The 24,203-nt window shown below is 40.1% G+C and overlaps 1 protein-coding gene across 2 annotated transcripts in view; it reads right to left on the reverse strand.

Annotated features, from left to right (window-relative positions):
* dpp10 (dipeptidyl peptidase like 10) overlaps nt 1–24,203 on the reverse strand; it is a 97,508-nt gene that overhangs the window by 34,420 nt on the left and 38,885 nt on the right. Inside the window, exons 1-3 of one of the 2 annotated variants that reach the window (XM_077728274.1) lie at nt 20,269–20,518; nt 11,149–11,263; nt 6,495–6,590 (exon numbers count right to left, since the gene is read on the reverse strand). In XM_077728274.1, coding sequence (XP_077584400.1) covers nt 6,495–6,590; nt 11,149–11,263; nt 20,269–20,325 — 268 coding nt within the window. In that variant the 5' untranslated portion in view covers nt 20,326–20,518. Of the gene's footprint in view, nt 1–6,494; nt 6,591–11,148; nt 11,264–20,268; nt 20,519–24,203 lie in introns of those variants that run through there. The other variant, XM_077728273.1, reaches the window with a different exon arrangement.

A 24,203-nucleotide genomic window follows, 5' to 3' on the forward strand; every position in this document is an offset into this window, starting at 1 on the left:
AAATATGTTTTCATTTGAAGTAAACAATACACAGTCATTTCTTGACATATGAATGTGCATATACGATAAATTTGAGATAGGAGAAAAATTTAATTTTTCTAATTTTGCCCTGAGATACGAGTCAAGTTTGACAAACGAGCACAAGCTGCGGCCACTAGGTGGTCCTTTTTTAAGTTGTGCCGTGATATTTATGATGAGAGGGAGGGGCTTCTTTTAATATGGATAAAGGAGAAACAGTTAGCGGAAAGTGAAGCAAGCAGCTGAGAAAGGGGATACTCTGACGCCAGCGGAAACCTTGAAAGCAAGTCGTGGCTGGTTTGACATTTTTAAAAAACTAACTGGGATACACTCGGTTGTGTTGCAAATTGGACAACTTGTCAGAAAGAAATACACCAGCTATGCAGTAAGACAGGAAGAGAGGTGGACCTACTCTCCTATTTCCTTTTGTTTTGTCTTAGTTATTCATACAATTTATACATCAATGACAAATACCAATGCCTAATTCAAACAGAGTTTAAAAACAGTTCTCTTTCGGATGCTGATATTAGTGTACTTGTTGCCTTTAATATTTATCTTGATGAAATCGCATGTCCAACCATTGCTATGTCAAAGACATTCAAACTCATACCCCACCTGAAAAGAGATGGCTTTCCTTCGCCACCAGTCTTTACGGCATTAAATCATAAATGTCCTAGAATCTAAAGCCAACTGTCTCAAACTTTGGCTTCGAGTGGAAAGTGATTTGAAACTGGTGTGGCAACTTTATGCCGTAATCAATTTTTTTCCCTTCAGGCTGATGGCAAGGGTAAAAGCTTTTCTTAGGCAGTGGTGTAGTTTTCCCCATCTTATCTGCCAGTATTGGTTGGCAAATTCAGTTCCACCACACACACAAATGCACACACCCGCCACGCACACAGACAAACACACACCAATCAATATATTCAAGAAGAGGGAGAATTGCTTCATTTTTTACCATTCTGGATCCTACTGCTATGCAGAAAAGTTAGTTTAAACCATTCAAATATACGTTTTTTTGGGAAGACACAAAGAAGAACTTGTTTCGTAACTTCAATTTTTTTCTAAAGAGAGCAGTACTTCATATGTAAATATACAAATTAAACACATAAACACACAGGAAGTAAAATGATGGTCCGGTGGGGCGAGTGGTTAGCGCATCGGATTCACAGCTCTGGGTTCCTAAGACACCCCGCCCATAAAAAAATTAACCAGCATTATGAGGGAGTTGCAATTTAAATACGTCCGTAAAGCTGGCATGACGAAAGGACATCAACAAACTAAGCCTAACCCTCACGCCCCCTAACTGATTAGGACCTCATAGGATTGATCGCATTGGAACCGATAATGAAGATGAAGAGCGTGAGAAGATCTGTGGGAGTCTTCAGGAGATCTTCCCAATGAGACACAGTCTGCAACAGGTCCAGGAGATTGATGACAACATGGTCAAAGCCATTGAATTTGGCAATCATCGTCATTGAACCACAGCATACTTGTACAAGAAACGAAATGGTGGTCACCATGTTCCTTGCGAGCCGAAAAACTCTCGCAAAAGCTCCTCCTGAAAAGCTCCCCTACGTCATCGTCCTCGCCCGGGACATATTCTGGAAAGGACTTGGACTAAAGCTCACAATAACCAGTTTTTTTTTTTTAAATCATGCAGAGATTAACTATTTTCACTGTGAGTGCAGTACTTTAGGTGTTTACAATTTTTTATTCATAAAGTATATTTAGATATTAATACATTAGTCTTTTCATACACCTATAACTGTAATATTTAATAAATACACTTGATAATTGTACTCGTGTACTTTCTGTATGGACGCAAAAACGTACGATCGTATGTTGTAATAGGGGTGATCCCACTTAACATTTTTTAATTATCGTGGCCATGTGTGGTCTACCTTATCTGCGAAATTCGAGGGATTATGGAATTAATCTTATAATATTACAGTTGTCTTATTTAAAATAGGAATAGTTGGTAAGGGTAAGTATATTTAACCAGTGTCTCATTAATGCCAATGTAAAAACCTTGTAGTAATAAGTGACCGTTAAACAAGTAAATAATGCTAGCTGCATAACCATACAACTAAGATAAGTACAGTAATTAGACTGATCGGATCACAGAATATGAAAATGTTGGCTGATGGTGTGTTTTTCCTTGTGCAAGTCTATATTTAAAACCCCCTATGTATAATTCAACACGAGTTTCCATCTTAAGTTGGCTCTCTGGGATGAAACAGTACCAAAGACATAAGGCAGTAAGATGTCAAGGCCTTATAGAGGTTTTGATTGTGAAAATTTTCTGAGAAAAAAATGGTTAGATGGTTATTTGGCCGGTTTACCGGGATTGTGTAAAAAATACAAGTATGACATAGTATACTCTTTATATTCCAATTATGAACATTTTAAAAGGAGTGAATGTAAATACCACCACCATTTAAACTCTGTGAGTGACTGGCAGTCTTTAAAGGACATACATGTCTTCACACCCTGTCAGTCATAGCCTGGTAAGGCATAAGTGGTATGGATAATAGTTTAATAGATGATTGATTTAAAAGGTCAACTTTGATAAATCATGTTCTATTTACAACTGACACAATGAGGCTTTCATACAAAGAAGCCGTCAAAATTATCATACCGTTGTAAATATTTCAATAGGTTTAAAGGTTATGGACAAGAATGTCAAAAATGAACCAAGATTTATGTTAACCAGGAGAATAACCAAAAATAATTATTCACTGTATAGCACATAAAGAACTACGGAGTCTGGTAGTCACTGTTACCTACCACCGCCTCAAATACTGAATTAACACAGGTGAATCAGGTTAAGAAAGTTTTGGCTACAGTGACATGTGTCTTTTCAGCAGTTGATTAAGCCAACAACGTGGGGCGGGGTCAGCACACCTGCAGCTGATTGACACATCCGGTTTTTAAGGACACCTGCCACAACCGGCTTGTTGTCGGAGGATTGTGTGCCTTGCCCTTGCAGATTTTCTGTTTCCGTACTTGGAAAATGTTGTACTGTTCTAATTTTTTATCCTTAGTTTATTTGCGACTCGGTCGTGTTGTTCTGTTGTACTTTTTGACCTTTACTTTATTTGCCAACTCGGTCGTGCTGTTTAGTTATCTCCTTTTGATACATGCTATTTGGCATTTTTTGTTTAATAAATTCTAGTTTTTGTAAATATCCACTCCTTCGTTCCTTAGTTATTGTGGATCTATCTATATTTGGCTTGCCGATACATAACAGATTTATTTTGATAAGATCTTTACATTGGCTTTCTGTACAATCCAGAATTAATGTTAAGATCTTATTTATTTTTAAATGTTTGCAAATTTTGCTTTGCCATACTTATCAGAGCCACATAATGTGACATATTCTTCTTATTCCTACTATTTGCTTATGAGTATTTACTAATAATGTAACTTTGGGAATGATGTGTACTGTGATCTTTCATCACTTTGCGGCTTCAACTATCGCAACTTCACTACATTGAGGTTTTATTCCTTAAGTATAAAAGAAAGTATTCAGTAAACTGTCAAAATCCACGCTGAAACTCGCAAGTGGAAGACAGATGAAAAATGACGGTGGAAAATGGCGGTGCAAAATTGCGTAAGTCAGGGCACCACTTCTCTGAGCGCCGAAGAAGCAGCAATTCTCATATTCTCCTCATGAGAACAACATCAATATTTGTAGAATCTGACTAAGAGGACCTCAATGAAAGCTCCAATAATTCTATGAATTTAAATCAAGCATAAAAAAGCTATTTTCACTGTGATTATGATACTTAATTTGTTTTTTAATTTATATATTTCTATTAATCTATTAATAAATTATAGTCTTTTCCTATGCATGTAATATATTTTATAAATACACTTCTTGATCATTGCACTGTAGTAATAAGGGTGATCCTACTTCACGCTTTTTCAATTATCGTGGCCATGTCTGATCATAATCCGTGAAAAACGAGGGATTAGTGTACTAGCACTTGGGTGCGCTCTCTGGGTCTCACTTTTCTTTCCCCTTGCAAGCGTGGATGTGATGCCGACACGTGTACCTCCAATCCATGCAGACAAAAAAACATGAGTCCCATTTTTCAATCTTTTTTATAGTGAATGTGTTGAGCTGAGACCACCAAAACTACTATGTTGCGGCTGTGGCTTTATAATAGAAATTCACATAAAAAGGGGAAGTGCTCATCCTTTTGCCTCGTGCTTCAACGAAGGTTGGGACTAGTACTACAGTAATCCCTCGAATATTGTGGTTAATGTAGACCAGACAAGTAGAGTCACCCTTATTATGAGGTTAAAATGTAAATATGAAATAATAGATTGTATTATATATAACAAGATTTAAATCTTAATATGATATTAGTCATTTTATTGCTTATTTTTTATGTAAAATAAACCGGAACCTCTTTGGCTTTGGTTTTGTTGACATTAAGTCTGTGTGAGCACAAAACGGCTTTTCTCGTAATGTTAGTTGGTTGAGTAATATTGGGAAGATAAAAGTCAGAATATTGCGAGATTTAAGTCATTTTCCTGGTTTTACGGTATGTATACCAGAAGTTTTTTGGTTTCAGAGGCATCAACTTTTGGTGACGTAAAGTCTCTGTGAGTGCATTACTTTGTGCGTAATATGACTCAAACTGAAAGCTATTCGGTCGGCGGACATCAACTTTGATGCGGTTAAATTGGAGAGGTGGATTATTTAATTCCTATTAATAAAACTTTGATGACAATGACTTTCTAGTGTTGATAAAGGCAATATAGTTTTAAATTAGAGGAATTGCAGGTCATGGTGTGCCTTAAAATTTTTTACAATGCAAAAAGTATGCTGCACCTCCAAAAAGTTTGGATAACACTGCTTTAACCTATCCCAGCCAACTATGGCCACTAGGCGGGGGACACCCTAAATTGGTGGCCAGCTAATCACAGTGGAAGGAGACGGACAACCATCCACACTCCCACTCATACCTAGGAGCAATTTGGAGTGTTCAACCAGCCGCCCATTGTTTTTAGAACGGAGCAGGAAACTAGATTACTCAAATAAAACCCACGCAAGCCAAGAGAGAACATGCAAACTCCATACAGGGAGGAACCACCTGGGATTGAACCCTTGATGCCCGCATTGTGCGCCAACTACTCAGTTATCAGGCCGTTCACTCAATTAGTAGGATAAAAAGTAAGAAATTCAAACACAGTTTCGATACTTCATTTCAATACTAAATTCATTTTACATTATTAAAATACCATGAGTATGACATTCATTTCCATTGAGTATCCTTTGTAGAGCCCTCAATACCATTATAAATCAATTTAATTTTAAATACAATATATTAAATACAAAATAAACAAACTAGCCCAAATATGATCATATCAATTTCATTGCAACTGTTAGACCACTTCCAGAAAGCCAATTCCCCAAAGCCTCTGTAAAAATCTCACTATTTCTCCAAATCCTGGTGCTCCAACTGCAGTCTCTCTCTTTTATCCACATATCTGTTATCTTTTCTCATTGCCCAATGGTTTATTTCCACACATCTATCCAGAAACCAACCTGCATAGCACTTTTTACTGATAGGCTGATTGCAAAACATTAGTTCTCTCTTTTTGGCCTCAGGTCAGTTTTGGGAATTAAATAGATTTTGTGAAGATAGTGGAAAAATGTCACTGTGGAATGAAATATTGATGGAAAACCTTGCCTCTTTCTTCTTGCCTGAGGCATGGAGTTACACTTGTGCTGTTCATGGGCAATGGGGATTTGGAGGTTTAGAGCAGCATCGAATGAAAGACTGAAAGCAGCACAAGATTACCACAAACCTGTCTGTTCTCTTTTGCCCGATATCCAATGTTAATGGAATCCTAGACGCTTCAGTGTCCGTGACTTCCCTCTTTCATTCTTTATCATTCACTTGTGCCATTTTAGGGTGATTATATCTCGGGTTTGAACTTTTTTTTAATTCATTCATTTTCTGTACCACTTATCCTCACAAGGGTCGCAATGGGTTCTGGAGTTTATCTCAGCCAACTATGGGCACCAGATGGAGGACATCCTGAAGCGATTTAATCTTACAACTTATCACACAGTAAGACAACGAGTCTCGACTACTCATCACAAGCCAAAACAACTAGGTTCAGCATGGTTCACCATTCTGGCAAATAAGCATTCAGTCATTAAAAATGAGGATCAGGGATAAAAATCCAAACAGCCGTGTTTAAATGAGTCAGACTCAATTATAATGTGAGGAGCAACAGCAGAAATATGATGTAGTTTCTTTAACAGTACATCAATGTTCAGTGTGGATATACACATGACCTATAGAACCACTTTTGTTGGACCTTATGTAAACTAAACAATATCCAAGAATAATTAGCTAATCTCACCATTTATGGTGATGGATTGACCATCATGTGAAGGGATGGTGAAAACAGAGTACCTGCTAAATGAATAATAGGGTACACTTTTTACTCACCATTGATCCAATTAGCATTTGGGTCATGGACCTTAAAGTCTGGTTTAAAAAGATCCTCCACAGTCAGTTTGGTGTCACCTCCAGCTTGGTTGTCAACTGCAAGCATAAGGGGTGCAATGCGTTAAGAATCCTCTCACCAGCTTTATGGCTAAGTTACAAAATTCCTACTCGGTGATGGAAATAATGTTGACAGTGTGGTGTCTCTAATAGTTTTACAAATGATACACTACTCCCATTGGATTTTTTTTATTTAGGGTGTGCTTTCCTGTGCCAAAACCAACATGTCAAAGTACAGTGATATAAAAACAATCCAATTTACGAAACATCACTCGAAATCATACATTCCGAGGAAAAGGAGAGCGGCACACTCCAAGCAAACGCTAGTGCTGTCTCAGTCAGGATAGTGGTCATCGATGGAGTATGAGCGCTACCATCTGACCAACGGCCCGTTTTCCTGCATTTTTTAATCTCTTCTGGGACAATTGTTAAGTTTTACCACAGAGGTTGGCGGATGAATGGACACAAGCAAATAAGAAGGTGGACACAGGAACTGGGTGCACTTGAATCTTAATATTTAATAAACAAACGTATTCGCTAAAAATAAAGCTTTAATAAAAGAACACAGAACAGTATCAAGGCAAACCTACGGGGGCACGAGGAGCGCAAGGAAGACTAAATTAGGGGATAACAAACAGGTGATCCGAGAAAAAAGGGGCTGACAATAACTAGGGATTTAAATACTCAGACAGCGGTTAACAAAACAATCAGAAACAGCGGAGTGAAACACGAGGCAGTGAATAAAGAGAGACACTAAAGGTGGGAAACAACGGGTGAAATCAATGGGTAATCACCAGCACACGTCAAAGAAAAGAAAAAGCCAAGAATGTACAAAAACCCAAACTAAACCCTAAAGGAACACATACCAAACACCATTGCTGATTAGCTCGGGCGGGCATTTCTCTACTTGCGAAAATTGCAGTTTACAAAACTACTTCTGGTACCAATTAATTTCATATATAGCGGTACCACTGTACCCCCGTGTTCATAAATGGAGTAGAAATTATTTTTTAGACTAGAACCACCCAAGAATTATTTTACTTTGGAATATGAAAAGCTGGGTAGTAATAGAAAGTGTCTATAATGGCTGACCTGCGTTACCTTACCCAGAATATTTGCACTTGAAGACCTTAAGAGTAAAAAACTACTGAAACAATGATCACTACCACATTACACTCTATGGTTGTGTCAAATCCTTTACTCAATAAATTTTTTGGCGCTCCAACATGTGAGGAATCCGGGAAATTAACAAAACTCAAACAAGGCAGTGACCACCTGATTGCAGGTGAGCAAGGAAGCCCAAGGAAACTTCTTAGAAAACTCCTAGACAGGGGTGGGCAAACCGGTCCTCAAGGGCCGCTGTGGGTGCAGGTTTTTGTTCCAACCGTGTTGAGCACAGTTTACCCAATGAGATTTCTGCAGAAAATAAGAAGTACCTGACTGCAATCCTCTGATTGCACAAAAAAGAAGTTTCTTCTTCATGGGTTGGAATGAAAACCCACACCCAATACGTTCCTTCGTGGAATAGTTTGCCCATCCCTGAACGAAGCACATTACTATTGATGAAAATATAACATTGCTAAATAAACCCAATTACAAAAAAAGCCTCTAAACTTACATAAGAAAAGCAAGCGTTAGGGAAACTAAATTCAAGGCTGCTCATGCTTATTTCCCCAAAAGTTTCTGCCTCAGCGTACTTGACAAAATCCTGACAAGTAAAGAATGAACACAAGCGAACTTATAGATGAATAAAAATTGTGTGATGTAACAATGAGAAACATCCAGGAATGCAAGAAGCTGAAAGAAGCGGAACACAGTGGGAGCGTGCAGACAACAGGGGAAATCAATGGTAATCATGAACACAAGCCAAAACAATAAGCAGCAACAAAACTTCAAAATCCTATAAACAGAACAATGGTTGAGACACATGGGAAGTCGTCGCCATCGAGCTGCAATCCAACACACAATATGTAACAAGACTGCACGGCAAGTGACAATGACACACCACGTTATGCCTATGTGTAATAGCTTGTCTCTGATTGGCTATGAATTCGAAGGTAATCAATATATAGGAGGTTTTGGGGAAATAATGTGGAGTTTCTGTTTTATTTCTTAAAAAATAGTAAACATAACGACCCTGGACCCATCCCATCTTGAAAACTATGATGTTCCAGCTGTTGCCCTCTGATAGACACTACAGGTCTAACAAAGCGCGGACAAATAGACTTAGGGACAGTTTTTTTTCCCCTTGAGCCATCAGGTTTTTAAACTTACATTAGCACGACACAATCCCTTGTGTGCAATAACAATGTGCAAAAACTTAGATTGTACAATATTTTAGAATTTACCTTCCCCCGGACGTGACTTTTTATTTTTCTATATTATTTATTTATGTTTTTACAGGGAAAACGCACCTTGTGGAGTAGCATCACCAATTTTGTTATTCGCAGCTGTGTATAATGACAATAAAGGCTTTTGATTGATATCAATATTTTATATTTTTATCCCATAAAAACATTTAAATACTATGCTGGTCGCACACTGCAAAAATTATGCACTTCTAAATGTTGACAAAGTGTGGATAAACGGGTTGGCCAGAGTCCTTGCAGGTTATTTGTGAATCAACAAACCCATTCTTGATTGATTCGAGTGAATTAAAACAAATAGGATAATTTCCTACCCTCTCTCTTTGCTTCGCAGGCTTTTTTGTACACGTATCAAAAACAGAGGCAATTTTATCCTTATCTTGGGCAAGTTCGCCTCCCAAGTCTTATCCTTAAGCATAAGAAAAATGTGACTGTCTGAATAATATCACAACAACTCTAAACATAACTGAAAGTGGAACCAATTGTCAGGAGTGGCTGGATTGCTTTTCCTGGCATGACGTCACGATAACTATCAGCTGTCACTAATTACGTGATTAGATTATTTTTGGTATTTAAGCATTATGATTTTCTGTGGACGCCGTCGGATCGTCTGGTTTAGTTCTGGTTTCGTCCTGGTTTCGTTTCCTGTTTATCCTCTTAGTCATGGCCGTTTCCATTGACGCCACGCCGCATGTTCATTCCGTTTGTCACGAGAGATCAAGCTAAGTTGTTTATGTTATGTTACCACGTTTATTAAATCAACCTACAAGAGCTACAGATCTGCCTCACCTTTCCATTACTTCGGCGACTCTGCATCTGGGTCCAACTTCTCCACCGATCCAGTCGCACTACGCGGCGAGATCGTAACAGCACGATCCGACCATATTGGACCCAGATGCAGAGTCGCCGAAGTAATGGAAAGGTGAGGCAGATCTGTAGCTCTTGTAGGTTGATTTAATAAACGTGGTAACATAACATAAACAACTTAGCTTGATCTCTCGTGACAAACGGAATGAACATGCGGCGTGGCGTCAATGGAAACGGCCATGACTAAGAGGATAAACAGGAAACGAAACCAGGACGAAACCAGAACTAAACCAGACGATCCGACAGCGTCCACAGAAAATCATAATGCTTAAATACCAAAAATAATCTAATCACGTAATTAGTGACAGCTGATAGTTATCGTGACGTCATGCCAGGAAAGGCAATCCAGCCACTCCTGACACCAATCAAACAATGACAAATACCGTATTTATTCGATTATAACAACCTTGTGTATCAAAAACTGAAGCAAAGTTTGGGTGTGCATTATACATAAGGTTTTCAGAGGTTTCGATGTCATTCATTTTTAATTTTTCTTTCTCGACCCAACTCTCATCACACCCGAGATTTCAGGCAAGAAGAGAGAGGGGCAAGATGGCAGACTACACACACACCAGCAGCGTTGTGTCAAAGTGTTCCAAAAGTGTACTAAAACTGCAACTATCCCCGAGAAAAGGCTCCGATGACCGGGCAGGGCACGGAGGATAAACTGCTCCGACATGGGGTCGGGCACGAGCGATAAGCGGCCCCGGGAAAATGCTCCAAAGACCGGGCAGTTGTTGTTGATTAGGTGTACTTTTCACAAATGTATTTTGGTCTTTTTTTTCCGGGCTGTCTCCTTTCTTTCAGTAAATTAGTGCACACTCCTGCCTTGAAATTCTGTGACCATTTCCAATTATGTGAACCCATAGTAGACAGAATGATCCGTCAATCAATAGATACAGTAGATAAGTCTTGCAACGTATCAATCACTCACGCCCTGGTATTTGGTGAGCTAGGGATTCAGCTTCCCTGTCACTTTAAAGTAGATAAGCAGGATTCAAGATATTGGGTAGATGAGTATCAGTGACTCCTTCTAAATTTTAGGTTCTGTCATTCCATCTTTTCAACACAATGACTTTCAAAGAAGTCTGGTTAGTGGGGATCTTGATTTCAGAAAGATAATAAGGTTACACGAGAAAGTGAGGGCTATTTTGAAACACTGAAGTAATTCTTTTTGTTTCAGAAAACTACAGTATAGTTGTCTTAGTTTTCAGTAAATAACACAAACTAAATTGATCCCCCTGTTAATGTTCAGTCTAGTTATAAATGCATACTTTCACATTTTTTTATCTTGTGGCAAAATACGTTTTTTTTTTTTACATATGTTTAAAAATAATCAGAAAGAGTGTGAAAATGAATGTTACCTGGTGTGAGGACGATAACTGACATGGTGATGAGGGAGCAGACTACTAGGATGACCAGCAAGGCAATAGCAATACCCTTCCAGTTCCTTTGAGGTGGACTCCCCCCACCAAGATCCTGTAAAGAGAATTAGTAGTCAAATAAATAGCTAATTTGTCAAAAAAAAAATTGAAATTGCCATTTCAGCAATCAAATGCACTCAGTCAATAAAGATTTTCCCTTCCAAGTAACACATTTGTACTCCCTATAAAAACCATAAATAGGGAAAAAATTGTAAAATTTGTCAATTTTAAGGCAATTTTAATGGTACGGCTTATACGTAGAATGAATATGTGACACTGCATTCTTCAAACTTAAGGAATGTAAATTGCACCAGGGTTAAGTTGATGCACACATTTAAAAAAAGTGAGGTAACTTAAAACTTGACTTTCTTTAGCTATGACAGAATTGGGAACTACAGTATTTCATTTGATAATGCAGCCATAGCTATTGGGGTAGACCTGCCAACTGGTTTAATAATTGTTTGTTCATGTCGAGCCAATGTGTCCAAACTGGTTTTACAATGGTTTGTTAGAACAGTGGAATGTAGGATGAGCCAACTAGCTGGCCTTGCAATTGTTTGTTCGCACTACGAATTGTAAGATAGCTAACTAGCTGGCCTTGCAATTGTTTGTTCGCACTACGAATTGTAAGATAGCTAACTAGCTGGCCTTGCAATTGTTTCCTTGTATTGTGGAATATGGCCAAGTCACTTTGGAACTGTTTGTTCGAAACGCGCAATAAAAGATAGGCTGCAGCAGTTTGTGTGTGCTATAATATATCGTGTTTGCTAATGTCTAACCATATTAGCCCAAAGTTCTGTTTACATAAGCTCTGTCCTACATCACTGTCTTAGAAATATTACCCTTTAGTTCCTATAAAAAGACTGAGCTCTGTTCATTCAGAGAGAATTGTGAGGAAGGCAGGCTGTGAGAGGTCAACAGCTGTCGGAGCATTCTCCAACCATCCTGCAGTCCGGTAATAAACCTATTTCCTATTTAAATTGATCTCACTCGTTCCTAACCTGCTCCTGAAGTTGTATTTTCAGACCTATCAATAGCATTTCAGCAGGAGTGTCCAAACTAGGGTACACAAGGCACCTGTAGACTGCCTTCTAGTTTTTATTGACCCAAAACATGAATTCATTCCTTTTGTGAATCACTTATACTCATATGGGTCACAGGGGATAATGCACCAGACGAGGGAGATCCTAAATTGCTGACCAGCCAATCGCAGGGCACAGGGAGACGGACAACCATTCACAGTCACACTTCGACGTAGGGGAAACTTAGAGTGCACAATCAGCCTACCATGCATGTTTTTGGAGTGATTGTAAACCAGAGTACCCAAAAACACATACAAACTAGGGGATGAAGAATCTCAGACCAATCCTTCTGTTTATTATGAACAGAAGGATTGGTCTGAGATTCTTCAAGGAGAACATGCAAACTCCACAAAATGAGGCCCAACTTGGGATTGAAGCCCCGACCCCAGAACTGTGAGGCTGACGCGCTAACCACTGGGCAGGTAAGCTGCTTGGCCTACAACAAATGATGAATTGAATAATGTAATATAGCCTACAAAATAATCTTAAATTCAGCTGACATTCTGTTGCATCTATTAGCTCTGTAACTAGTTGAGGATAGTCACATATAAACAGTGCCTCTCTATTATTTTCAATCAATATAGGAAACTGTAGAATTGCACTCTTTTGTTGAACATAAATAAATGAACATTGGTACCTCTACTTACAAAATTCATTGGTTCCAGAACTTGTTTCGTGACCTGAAGTCTAGAAAGCATTGTATTTTTATTTATGTCAATTGTATCATTCGTTAGACGGTCTTCAAAAAAACTATCACCCCAACCCTTTAAAACGGCGAAAGCTGTCCCAATGTTATATGAAAGATGTACACATTCTAAAACTGGGTTATTTCGGCTCAGAAGCACTAATTTCTCTCTCCTGTCTACTCTCTTTCTCTAACATAAACACCAGCTCCTCGTTAAGTCGAAGGCTTCGATGTTGTTGCGACTGGTATGCTTCAATTAACGGAGACCGTTAGATTGGTAACAAGCAGGAGGGCACGGCTTCGCCGGTCCGACCTGCTTGGAAGAGGTTGCTATTGCATGTGATTTGGTAATCTATTTGTGTAAGGGGAATCCCAGTGGCTAATCCACACGTGTAGATTGCAAGAAAGGGTGAAAGTAGAAGTCAGGACGGAAAAAAGTGTTTTGGGGAGCACCTGGAAACTCGCGTAAATTCTTCCAAAAATGACATTTGAAAATGACGTGGAAAAGCATCCTACCTTACGACCAATCAGCAATGCGGTGCATTTAGGCACATTATGTAAAAACAACGATTCATACATCAACTCTGCTTTTAGCTTTAACATATAAAAGATTGAGTTTACACACTCAGAGATGATGAAGAATCAATTACTCTATCAATCATTTCTATTCGACAGCCGTTTCTAGACACCATAAAAACTGTACGATACACAGTTAGGACAAACGTAGCGAGAGAATTTAAACATAACCACTCACATATACACAAACACACACACACACACACCCATAAATCAGGCTTTTTAAGGACTATAGATAAACACGTGCAAGGCGACCTCTGTTGGACCAGAGTTGGCCACCCCTGACTTTATAGGTCTTTTGTCATTGCTTTCAATGGCTAGCTGGAAATTTCTGGCCGCCAGTAATGTTCTATGCTATGCAAACAATGTCCTCTACTCAATTTAGTTAGGCGGATTCGAGACGGGTGCACTGTATACATAGAGCGGAAATAACGTTAACCAGGGAAAGCCAGAGCATAAGCACAAATAGACAACAATGATTCCCAGATGACAAGTCAAGAAACAAGCTTAAGAATAGTTAAATCATCCACTATTAAAACTACATCAAACCAGAGAATCAATACTAGCTGAACAGCCACTAAATCTTCACAATCGAGCCCACAGTGACTACCCTTTTATAATGGTTTTATAATGGATAGATCCATCGACCAGCAGTCAGAAAAAAGCATGGTAACAAAATTTATCTGCATCCCCTGCTACAATTCAACATTTTTTTTTCATCAGTTATATTCGTTTCAACATAATAGTTATTTTCCCCTGCAATCCAATCCCAGATTCATATGCAATTAGAAGTAGATGACTGCGATCCAAAAAAAAATGAAACTCTAGCCATTTCAACACAGTTGAAAAACAGATACTATCTATCAAGAGAAATGAAATTAGAAGAGAACCTGACTTCCCTTACAACAGAAAGAGAAAAGAAAGTCATTGACATGGAATTGAGTGCATGTGTGCAGGAAATTGTTTCTCAATGTGAGGATAACAAGCGGAATTGCATTTTTTCATACCTATGGCTGCCGACGTACAATTCAGCAAGCATTGAGCTGTAAAATTGTTAGTTGAGAGAGCAATAGGTCGAAAATGAAAAATCGAAAGGAACACCATAGCCAAACACGTCCGATATTTGCTTGTTCATCATCTAGTTCAAAACATATTGCCAATCACAGAAATTTGGCAAAATCGGAGTTGCAAGGCTAAACACTGTGACATGAAAGTGCTGCAATGTTTAATTAATATTCTGTGAATCCTCAGGTTAAAAGGAAAGACAACATCTAGTTTAGTTTAAATGACTTACATATAAAAACAATTTATTATTGCGTCACTTTCTTAGATGTTTGATAATGGAGAAAATAATATTTAAACACATAAATTAACCGCAGATATTTTGTGATGTCAGTTGACTGATGGACTCGAGTACAAGTGCTTGTGAAAATGAGTATGAATGATGTAACAAGGCTGCCTTTTGGTGTAGACGTTCACTCGCCTGACTTCGGTGCAGTGAGGCGCGGGCTCGATGCTAGCTGGTGGCGGTATGATTGATTACGGATGGTCGTATGTCTCTCTGTGTGCACTACGGCTGACTGGCAACCAGTCTAGGGTATAGTCTGCCCTTCGCCCGAAGTCAGCTGGGTTAAGCTCCAGCAACCCCGCTACCCTTTCGAGGGTGCGCGGAATGAATGAATGATGTAACAAAGTAATATGGAGGATCAAATCAGACAGAATGAAAAAATAAAAACATCTTTTAATAATTAATTAAAATTGGATTTCACTAAATAAAACTAGGCGGCTGAGTGGTTAGCGCGTCAGCCTCACAGTACTAGGGTCCTGGGATTGAATCCAGGTGAATGAATGAATGAATGAATGGTTATCCCTCTGTTTTATCTTCTTTTGTCACCCACTACAGGACCTGAAGAGTCCCCAGAAAGACAAATTATTAGACAAAACATAGCACATGTGGGCTGATAAAAGAGCCCTGGCTGAGAGGAGGGAATCACGCTTTGTGGGTTTGTTGGTGTGTTGCATCTCTGGGTACAACTCTGCAGAGAACCATCAAAATGCATCTAGTCATTTCATTCATGATTTGCCTGAATTTTGTACGGAATGTTCAATCTTTTTAACTGATACTGTCTACAGTAAAAAAGAAAAATCTAGTAAGTACAGTACAATAAGCCATAGCTGACTGACACCAACAACCCGTGTTTCAATCACATTTAAGAATCATTCGTTCATTCAGGTCCACACTGCTTATTTACTGTACCTTCATTCTAATTTGAGAAATGAATGTTGTTCAATCGCTTTGGTAGAACTGTGCTGTTCACGATGGGGTGGATCTTGAAAATGTTCACATTATCTGACATTTTAAATAGAAGTCTCACGCTTCCATTCAAAATAAAGTGAGTTACTCCATTAAAGAGACTGTTTTACCTGCTTCGTTAGTTCATTTTCCGTACCGCATATCCTCACCAGGGCTACGGATGTGCTGGAGAATTAATTTGTTGCCACTCTCACCATGCCATGTGTAAATGGGCTATAATCTATTCATGATTTTTCAACTAAAATGTGATTCACTTGCTGGAAGGAGCACTTTGCATCTCACCAAAAATCTACTGAAATAAACTCACTCTTACTTACGATCTCAATGAGAAGAATCAGAGGATGGATATAATATTCATTTTAAAAGTGTATACTGAGAGAGTAAGAAAATTGATATTCACAGTATGAAGCATGATTAAGTATTCAAATTTGGTCGAATTGCAGTCGTAAACCTTTTATCATATTCTGTGTCTTTTCAGCAGCTGATTGAGTGTGCTCGACATCCCTTCATAGTTATTCTGCCGTATTATTGTTGTATTTATGGTTGTTATTATCTTGGTACTTTGCATTCCTTAGTTTACTCTCCGACTCGGTAGTGCTGTTTGTCGTTGTACCTTATTATTCCACTTAGATTGCGTGACACTTTTGTTAGGACTTTTCTGGCCTGGAGTATCTTTTCCTTAGTTTACTCTCCAACTCAGCCGTTCTATCCTTGTTGTACTGGATCAAACTTGCATTTTTGGGCATGCTCTTTATTTTTAAATAAATCATTAATTTATTGGTATTTCTATTTCTTAGTTGTGTAATGGATGCATTTAAAAACGGATGAAAACTGTCTCAGGGGGCGTCTTATACATGAGAAATTGTAAAATTAAATGATTTTTAAGGCAATGTTAACCACGTGACCGGACGTATGGTCGTCGCTCTTTTGGTCGCCGCTCTTTTGGTCGCCGCTCTTTTGGTCGCCGCTCTTTTGGTCGCCGCTCTTTTGGTCGCCGCTCTTTTGGTCGCCGCTCTTTTGGTCGCCGCTCTTTTGGTCGCCGCTCTTTTGGTCGCCGCTCTTTTGGTCGCCGCTCTTTTGGTCGCCGCTCTTTTGGTCGCCGCTCTTTTGGTCCCTTTTGGTCGCCGGTCAAATGGTGACAGAGAGTTTACTGTTGAAACCAGCTCTCAAAATTATATTCATGAGAGAGAGTTAAATATCTAAAAGAGAGAGTTTAATATTTAAGTACTGTCTGAGTACAGTTGATATTTAGATATTCAATATAATTTTGAGAGCTGGTTTCAACAGTACTTAGAAATTAAACTCTCTCTCATGAATATAATTTTGAGAGCTGGTTTCAACAGTAAACTCGTCACCATTTGACCGGTGACCAAAAGGGACCAAAAGACCAGCGACCAAAAGACCAGCGACCAAAAGACCAGCGACCAAAAGACCAGCGACCAAAAGACCAGCGACCAAAAGACCAGCGACCAAAAGACCAGCGACCAAAAGACCAGCGACCAAAAGACCAGCGACCAAAAGACCAGCGACCAAAAGACCAGCGACCAAAAGACCAGCGACCAAAAGACCAGCGACCAAAAGACCAGCGACCAAAAGACCAGCGACCAAAAGACCGGCGACCAAACGGCCGAGCACCTGTTAACCATAGTAGAGATATTAATGAGTTTTTGTTTTGTAGATGATAAACGAAGTAACGACACAATTTTCCTTTTCACATAATATTTAGAGACACTTCAAAGAGTTCCTCTTTTGTTAATACTTCAGCATGCACATGCAAATTTAATGAAGAGTAGCCCTGTTAAGTGCCTGTCATCCAGTTATGTATACAGACTGCGGGTAGACTGGGATAGAAATAGCTTTGGCACAGATCAGCCACTAACAAAAAAGCATGCAAGACTCTTTTAAAAAAATATGTACGTATTAAATTATTTTACGATCATATCAAAAAAGCTACTTATGGTCATGTGTGGAGTATGTGTATAGGGAATTGTATTCAGACTATAAGTACAACAGAAGCCCACTCTTTTCTCTAAAAGGTTAAAACTGATTCCATGTTAAATCAACTTTTGCCTTTGGCCAACAAATTTATTTCCACCACACCAGCATTAGTTGACTTCACCAGGTTGTGAAATTTATTGGTTTTGTTTATTTTTTATTTATCTTTTCATGACCGTAAACTCAATTTTCAATCCACATGCCAAACTATTGGAGCTCAAAAACAACCACTTTCAGACATTTCACCTAATTATTACAGTACACTTAGCCTATTTTTTCAAAAGAAAAAAAGTCACCAAATAAAAATGGTAACTCACTACTGGTCATGTCTTGTTAGGGTTTTGGGTAGAGGTCTGTTTGTGTTTGCTTTTCGCCTCTTATGTCCCTCTAGGCTTCCTTCCTCTTGTGTCAGCCCTTGTCTGTCTATTTGAACCCCGTGTGTTTGTTAGTCCTTGTCGGATTGTCTGCTTTGTTTGTACCATGCCACATTTCCATGTCAAGTTCCTCGTTACCCCATGTCTTTCACGTCAGGTTTGATTTTGTTATTTGATGTCTAAGTCCTTATTATTTGTTTAAGTTTTTGACAGCGCACTCCATTCCACTCATTCATTGCCTGCTTCCCTGCCTTTGGGTCCAACCACGTTTCATGACCGGGCTATTTGTAACACCACTGAGTGTCATTTAACTTTATAATAATTGCTCATGAAAAAACACTTTTTTATACAATACTCATCATCAATAATTTGAAATCCATGCGTTAAGTCATGTGAACGCTTTGGGGAGATTCTGCAACATTGACAAACAATTATGTAATTGTGATCAAGCAGCAGCAACACTGAGCAAGTTAACACCGCTTCCATGCAATATTGCATGCAATCTTCTGAAATGGCCAATAGGTTGTTGTGTTTACAGAGCATGACATAGCAGGGGGAAAATTCCAATCCTTTTTCAAAATAACATTTAAGGAAAGAAACTCCACAAGGCAGAGGTCTACATCTGTTCGAAAAAAGCTCCAAACCTAGATTAAATTGAGAACACCAAAAACAAATTGGTCTACTCTTCATAGGAAATACCACAGTAAAATAGATGGGCGCTGAATCATTTATAAAATTAGGGAATGGCACAGTGACCTCGGTTACGAATCCCTGATGGGACTGCGAGAAAGCGAATAATTATTAAGGACACAAGATCTTGCTCACATAACATATGTTATTATCTGGCTGTAGACGCCCTGAATCTTTAGTTTCCTTCTGCCACAACTGTGGATGAGTAAAGCAATCTTCTCATCGCATCTCATTTTTTAAACCTCTTTATCCTCACTAGGGTCAAGTGATGCTGGAGCCTATCCCAGCTGACTTCGGACCAGAGGCGGTGGACACCTTGAACCGGTGCCGAGACGATGGCAGGGCACGAGGAGACGGACACCCATTCACGCTCACACTCATACCTAGGCGCAATTTAGAGCGTCCAATCGGCCTATCATGCATGGTTTTGGAATGTGGGAGGAAACCAGAGTACCCTGAGATAACCCGCGTATGCCCAGGGAGAACATGCAAACCCCACACAGGTAGACCGACCTGGATTTTAACCCAGTTCCCCCACTGTGAGGCCAACGCGTGAACCACTCACCACCGGGGTGCCCTAAAGCTATCTTAAGCCTGAAAATGTAACCCTTCAATTTAATGTTTTCTTTAGGTGAATCAGTCAGTCAGTCAGTCAGTCAGTCAGTCAGTCAGTCAGGGGTCTACATTGTCTACATGAGCAGTAATTAGACCCCGAATTTCATCGTTTGATACCCGGTCTCTGTGGTGAATCCCAACACTGCAAAGAAATCCAGCATATGCTGGTTTATGTACCAGCAAACCCAGTGGCAAAATACAACAAACTTGCTGGATTTGTTGTGTTTTGGTACTGGATTAGCTGGTACATACACCATCATATGCTGGATTTCAGGATCGAGCCCACTGTGTAGGGAGGGCTGCATATAGCATGTTCTTTTCTCATCCAAAGTGATTTTTTCCTGAAACGTTCCCTCCCAAGGTGTCGGGGGCAGCTGACAGGAGGCAGCGGCTGAATTACAATGTATCAGGCGCAGTCTCCCCCTTACCCCATCCACACATTGAAGGACCCCGATGCGCCTAACATTCATGTTCACTTGCTACAGTTTTGCGGCGCACGACTGGCGAATGCACTAGTGCCAGCGTAAAAGAAATGATCTTGAGCTGCACTTAAAAATAATGATGTTAAATAAAGACTATTTATTTAACGGCAAAACGCTATTTCTATCCGTGAAAAAACGACTGAGCCCAGCTATCTGGAGCGAGGCACGATGCTGAAATGTTCGGAATAGATAAATGCGCTTAAAATAAATTCAAACGTTACATATAGAATCAAATCCACTTGCCCACCTCATCCGGTTGGGGTTGGTTTTGCCTCTGATTTGGCTGCTCCTTGGTCGCTGTCATGGTAAACTCCTCGGGGTAACTCTCGATTTATCACTGATGGGAAATGGTAGGTCTTTGGATACGAGGAGGGGGAAATTGAGCTCGCCTGCTCATCAACTGGATGGTTACAAGTGCGAAAACTGAGCAGGGGGATTTCGTCACAAGCTAATTGTGTAAGGCGCTGGCGAGAGAGAGCGAGAGAGCGAGAGAGAAAAAAAACATCGATGGAAATGCCCACGCCGCCCACCCGCACGCTCACTCACTCACATCAGCCTCGTACAAGGGAGTAGAGTTTGGATCCAGTCGAGCTCGTTATCAAATCAGAAAAGCAGACGTGAAAACACCTCCCTACCTTATGTGGCTTTACTAAGTTTCCCCCTAAAACACCTCGCTACTTTATGTGGCTTTACTAAGTTTCCCCTGAGGTATTTCTGCTTCTGGGAGACGGTGTGCATAGGAATTTTAACATTAATCCGTGACAAGGATAAAATCTCATGTTTCTGTGCCAGGAAAAATGTATTGGACGTCCAGCATGGTCAGTGGTAAACAATGAGTTAAATGAGAGTCCTATTAAGATTTCATAAAGACAGGGCTGGTTTGTACTAGGGGCAATCTGAGTGAGAGCCAAGGGTGCAAATGAATTGGGGTGCACGGGAGAAACAATTTTTTCCCCCTCACATATATTAATAGGCGGGTGAGTGGTTAGCGCGTCGGGCTCACAGTGGGGGACTTGCTTGAAATCTAGGTCGGTCCACCTTTGTGGAGTTTGCATGCGGTTTTCTCCCACATTCCAAAGAAATGCATTGTTGGCTGATTGGACACTCTAAGTTGCCCCTAGGTATGAGTGTGGGCATGAATAGTTGTTTGTCTGCTTGTGCTCTGCGATTGGCTGGCCACCAATTCAGAGTGTTTCTCGCCTCTGGCCCGAGGTCAGCCGGGATATGCTCCAGCACCCTCCGCGACCCTCTTGAGGATAAAGCGGTCCAGAAAATGAGATGAGATATTACTAATCGTCAAAACCAATACCCTTTATTTCCACGTCTAGCCACACTGCCTGTTTTACGGCAGAGATTCAAGAGGGGCTATCGCCTTACCCGAAACATCAGTAAAGTGTCACATCCATTCTAAATGGCCAATTAACATATCTATACTTCCTCTCATGATTGAGATGATGCTTTGGCAGCACAGAAGACAACAAAAAGTCAAATTTTAGGTTCAAGCCAATCATCCAGAACACAATTTAATACCAAGAATAAAAAAGGGTCAAATACATCTAAAACATTTCTTACTGTTTGAACACTTAATTCATTAATTCATTCATTCATTTTCTGAACCGCTTATACTTGCAAGAGTCGCAGGAGCTACTGGAGCCTATCCCAGCTAACTATGGGCACCAGGGACACACTGAATTTGTGGCCAGCCAATCACAGGGCATCAGGAGACGGACAACCATACACGATCACATTTATACCTACGGTCAATTTTGAGTGTTCAACCTGCTTATATTGCATCTTTTGGGAATGTAGGAGAAACTGCAGTCCAAAGAGAAAACCCACACAAGCCCAAGGAGAACATGCAAACTCCATACAGTTAGGACCGACCTGGGATCAAACCCTTGACGCCATAACTGTGAGGCCGACACACTAACCACTCCATCACCGGGCAACCCAGCAATGAACTTAGTTTGGTAATTATTTGAAATATTTTATTGTAATTTATTCTCTCGTTGTTAACCGTTCGTGCAATTTACATTGGCGTTTTTAGGTTTAGCATAAGTGTGTGAAATTTTTGTTTTTGCTAAAATTATTACATTAAACATTAAAGATCATCTTTGTATTTAAGCATGTATGTCATAAACAAAAATAACATGAACAATGTAGATTTTTGTGTTTGTACATTGAAGGTTGGGTGCATGTGTTAGCGAGTGGTTATTGCGTCAGTCTCACAGTTCTGGGGTCCTGGGTTCAAATCTAGTTCATGTCCATCTGTGTGGAGTTTGCATGTTCTACCCGGGCCTGCATGGATTTCCTCCAGGTACTCCGTTTCCTTCCACATTCCAAAAACATGCATGGTAGGCTGATTGGACAATCTAAATTGCCCTGAGGTAGGGTTGTGAGTGTGCCTGATTGTCCGTTTCCTTGTGCCCTGCAATTGGCTGGCCACCAATTCAGGGTGTCTCCCGCCTCTGGCCTGGACTCAGCTGGGATAGGCTCCAGCACCCCATACAATCCTGATGAGGATAGAGCGATTCAGAAAATGTGATGAGATGAGATGAGCCTCCGGCGATTGCAGTCAGCCTCTTCTAGTCAAAATGGATTAGACGTCTGGCAATGACAATCAATGATTATAATAAATGACCCATAAAAGGTTCATGGTAATTGCTCGCATGAGCGCTAAGCAGAGACGTGATTCGTGTTGGCAAATTTAAATTGGGTGGGCAAATATGTGGTGTGAATTTCATCCAGTTGACATGAAATTGAAATTGCCCCTAAAATTGTTTGTGGGTTTCTTGTCACGTCTGCTTATAAGTTGAGAGGTTTCGGAATAGAATCTTGGCTTAGGCGATCCAATGGGCAAATGGGAGAGCGTACATTTTCTATAAATAATACCAAATAGGCGACATGGTGAAGAGTAGTGAGGATGTCTGCATCATAGTTAGATAAAGGGTCAAGCCCAAATATTATAAAAGCCTTATATTATCTCATCTCATTTTCTGAACTGCTTTCTCCTCATTAGATAAATCACTAATTATTGACTGTGCTTCCTATAAATTGAAGAATCTGACATATTTTACTCATTCTTTTTAGTATAGCTGTTTCATTTTGATATCACATTTGACTCATTCTTTTTAGTATAGCTGTTTCATTTTGATATCACATTTTACTCATTCTTTTTGTGGCGGTCTTGTTTTAGTATCGCCACTGAAGAGTTGGGCTCCTGTTCTCAATTCAATTACAATATGAACAGAAGGATGGGTCCGAGACTCCTCGACTACAATGTTAACAAAAGGCTCTTCCTGAGATTCTTATTTCAAGGTGGGATTCACACTGATAAGAGACCAGATGGAGGACTTCAAAGGGCAGAGGAACAAAGAGCAGGGCAGAGGGTCGGGACTTTATAGGACCAGCGGAGACAGAGGTCTGGATGATGTGGATTCAAGGCTGGAAGATGTGGAGCCCAGAGAAACCCCCCTTCACAGCAGCCCTGGACCAGCCCACATCTCATTATTAATCAGCGAATGAATATGCATTTTTGTTGGACTATAACTGGGCAAACGCGGGTTTGGACAATGTCTTTTTCCATCCTCCGCTTTGGGACATCAACACTCAGCGGGCTTATTCTATGGGAGGGAGACCCGGAGCTCTGTATGAATCAATATGAATGGAATAAACCATCTGTGGATAAACTCGCTCAACCCTGGTTTGTCTCCTCCGATGCTGAACACGCTCCATTGTTAGACTGGAGACTACAGAGTTAAGGAATTGGAGTCAGGTGAAATAGTTTAGTCTAACAGTTTTGGTGACCCCGACGTGAGTCGGTTGCGTAGACAGTTTAGGGGTTAAGGCCGATAACTCCGTCCGTGAACCAGGGAGGAACTGCGTAGACATATGGGTTAAGGCCAGCCGCGGACTCTAAAACACGTCGGCGAACGTGGAGTCGCGGTTATCGAAGCACGTCGGCGAACGTGAGAATAAGGAAAAGTTAAACACGTCGGCGAACGTGAGAATAAGGAAAAGTTAAACACGTCGGCGAACGTGAGAATAAGGAAAAGTTAAACACGTCGGCGAACGTGAGAATAAGGAAAAGTTAACCACGTCGGCGAACGTGAGGGCACGCCGGCGAGCGTGAGACCTTTCTCTTGGGACTTCTCCAACAGGCGCCTGATCAACTGAAAGGTA

The sequence above is a fragment of the Stigmatopora nigra genome, chromosome 11 (assembly GCF_051989575.1).
Source record: "Stigmatopora nigra isolate UIUO_SnigA chromosome 11, RoL_Snig_1.1, whole genome shotgun sequence".
NCBI classification, from domain to species: Eukaryota; Metazoa; Chordata; class Actinopteri; order Syngnathiformes; family Syngnathidae; genus Stigmatopora; species Stigmatopora nigra.